The 3,219-nt window shown below is 39.3% G+C and overlaps 1 protein-coding gene across 1 annotated transcript; it reads left to right on the top strand.

Moving 5' to 3' along the window:
* Positions 1 to 1,807: 1,807 nt before the first annotated feature.
* On the top strand, positions 1,808 to 2,761 carry OR10R3 (olfactory receptor family 10 subfamily R member 3). Its single transcript, NM_001390228.1, has one exon. It carries the CDS (start codon positions 1,808 to 1,810, stop codon positions 2,759 to 2,761), a length of 954 nt encoding a protein of 317 aa, NP_001377157.1.
* The last annotated feature ends 458 nt before the right edge of the window (positions 2,762 to 3,219 follow it).

Below are 3,219 nucleotides of genomic sequence, written 5' to 3'. Positions count from 1 at the left end.
ATGATTGCTAAAGGTTCCCAGATAAAATAATACAGAAAAACCAAGAAGTTGTAGGAAGGATCAATGAATACATGCCACTTTGAGAATTTAAAGAAGATTGCACAATTAAAAGAAGAAGAATAAAACGACAACAAATACACACTTCCCTGGTGGTTCAGGTGATAAAGAGTCTTCCTGCAGTGCATGAGATCCGAGTTCAATCCCTGGGTCAGGAAGATACCCTGGAGAAGGAAATGGCAACCCACTCCAGTACTCTTGCCTGGAAAATTCCATGGATGGAGGAGCCTGGTAGCTACAGTCCATGGGGTAGGAAACAGTCAGACATGACTGACCAATTTCACTTCAAATTTGCACTATTTCCAGATGTAGGGGATAGTATGTAAAAGGAAATGATTGTTCAAATTTTCTCTATGCTAAAGTTCATTTGAAGAAATATGTATATTGACAGTTATGAGAGGAAAGGTATGTTTGGAAACAGTATGAAAGAATATAATTACTTTAACTTTATAAATAATTGAAGGTCATTTAGTTTTGTTAATAGGATAGAATTTGCCCTATAAAAAGACAACTCTACTGCTCTTAAGAAGGTGACAGAATGGGAAGAGACAGACTCCTCGGAGTCCATTCAAAATGCTCTTGTAATAATGTAGGTTAAGAGTTAATTTCTGGAAAAATGGGGGGAAAATGTATCATAGATGTGTTTTACACACACACACACACACACACACACACACAATAAAAAACTGATCCAATGTGGAGGATGAGAATTTTCATGTGTTTAAATATGCTCCAGAAGTATACAGCTTGGATGACTAAGCAGCTTTGGAAACTTCTTACTGAGATACAGAACTCAGGTAAAGGAACAGATTTGGATGATAGGTTGGAGAGGATAAGAATGTTTCAAATAAGAATATGTAATCTAGTACCAGCAATAAGAACTGTATCAGAGTCATCAGGGAAAGTATCTGAGCCTTCCTGCTCAAGAATTCAGAGATGGAGCCTGGGAACAATAGTCTGTTGGGTTTCCAAGTCAGGTATATAAAGAATAAGATATATAACCAAGTGGGAAAACAGTGAATGCTGGGGGAAAAAAAAAAAACAAAAAACAAAAAACTAATGCTAGAGTCTGTAGAGGAACCATACACTAATTCTAAAACAGTAGCTGTAGTTGTAAGCCAAATTAATTTCAACAAATGACTGCATCGAAATGGGGTATGTTGTTAGTAATGAAAGAGAATTCCGTGTTTTAAGGACAAGCAAGAAAAAAACAAATCAATGATTACTGACTGACCTAGATGAAGAAACTATTAAAATCATGTGGGCTGTAGATCTTCATACATTGGTGGTATTCCTTGTGGAATATATGTATCAGTAATATGGATAAAATTATGACTACTTAAAACCACAATTAATGTAGATAAAAGTTTTTTTGAGGATTAGATTATCAACAAACTAAGCAGAGATTACATAAATCTACAAGCAGGGACTATATTTCTTAGGTGGCAGGAGAATACACTTTGAGCAAATATCTGTCCATTTCATTTGAACACTTGTCCCCAAATTCTCTGCTAAAATCATTTGCAGAAAATTAGCAATGTGGGCACATATTAATTTAGGATACATTTCACTTAGTTTATTGTAAAATGCTTTATTATTTTATCTTGGTTTCCTTTTTTCTCTCCCACACCTATTATTTCTCTTTCATACCAGACTGGTGACTTTATGAAGGTTATATCTCTCTGATTTCTTAGTTTCAAAGGACTCTGGACTTGATCATATTGACTTTATTCAATGGGATCAACTCTCCATGGCCAATTCCTCCTGTGTTACTGAGTTCTTCCTTCTGGGTTTCTCCAGTCTTGGGGAATTGCAACTTATCCTCTTTGTGGTCTTTCTCTGCCTCTATTTGATCATCTTGAGTGGAAACATCACCATCATCTCAGTAATCTACTTGGATCACAGCCTCCACACACCCATGTACTTCTTTCTATGTGTCCTTTCTACCTCTGAAACTTTCTACACGATTGTCATTCTGCCCAAGATGCTTATCAATCTGCTCTCTGTGTTCAGGACAATGTCCTTTGTGAGTTGTGCTTCACAGATGTACTTCTTTCTTGGTTTTGCTGTCACCAATTGCCTGCTTCTGGGAGTGATGGGCTATGATCGCTATGCTGCCATCTGTCAGCCTTTGCACTACCCCATTCTCATGAGCTGGAGAGTTTGTGGGCAACTGGCAGTGACTTGTATTGTCAGTGGTTTCCTAATATCTTTATTGGGAACAACTTTGGTCTTTAGCCTCCCTTTCTGTGGCTCCAACAAGGTCAACCATTACTTTTGTGACATTTCACCAGTCATCCGCCTCGCTTATGCTGAAACCTACATTAATGAACTGGTCATCTTCATTGGAGGGGTCTTGGTCCTTGTTGTGCCCTTGATCTTCATCTTCATCTCTTATGGATTTATTGCCTCTGCTATCCTGAAGATCTCATCAGCTGAAGGCAAACAAAAAGCATTCTCCACCTGTGCCTCCCATCTCATTGTGGTCGTTGTCCACTATGGCTGTGCTTCCTTTGTCTACCTTCGACCCTCAGCCAAATATACATCAGGAAAAGACAGACTGGTGACAGTGACCTACACCATCATCACCCCACTGTTGAACCCTGTGGTATACAGCCTCAGGAACAAAGATGTACAGCTGGCTATTAGGAAAATGATTGAGAAGACTAGGTTAAGATTTTTTAATTATGTTAAGACTTTATAATTACTTTCTTTTTCAATAGCACACACACATTTGGGTCAAATGTATCACTAATGTTTAAATCATGAACGTTTCTAGTCTATAACTCTGTGGGCTTGGATAAGTTTTTTGACATTGTGAGGCTGTAGTGTTCTTATGTAAAACAGACTTAGTAGTATGTTCATCTGGAGAAGGCAATGGCACCCCACTCCAGTACTCTTGCCTGGAAAATCCCATGGACGGAGGAGCCTAGAGGGCTGCAGTCCATGGGATCGCTGAGGGTTGGACACGACTGAGTACTTCACTTTCACTTTTCACTTTCATGCATTGGAGAAGGACCTGGCAACCCACTCCGGTATTCTTGCCTGGAAAATCCCAGGGATGGGGGAGCCTGATGGGCTGACGTCTATGGGGTCACACAAAGTCTGACACGAATGAAGTGACTCAGCAGCAGCAGCAGCAGTATGTTCATCTCAAGACTT

The sequence above is a fragment of the Bos taurus genome, chromosome 3 (genome assembly GCF_002263795.3).
Source record: "Bos taurus isolate L1 Dominette 01449 registration number 42190680 breed Hereford chromosome 3, ARS-UCD2.0, whole genome shotgun sequence".
Lineage (NCBI taxonomy): Eukaryota > Metazoa > Chordata > Mammalia > Artiodactyla > Bovidae > Bos > Bos taurus.
The sequence above is the reverse complement of the archived record's forward strand: the minus strand, read 5'-3'. Positions and strand labels throughout refer to the sequence as shown.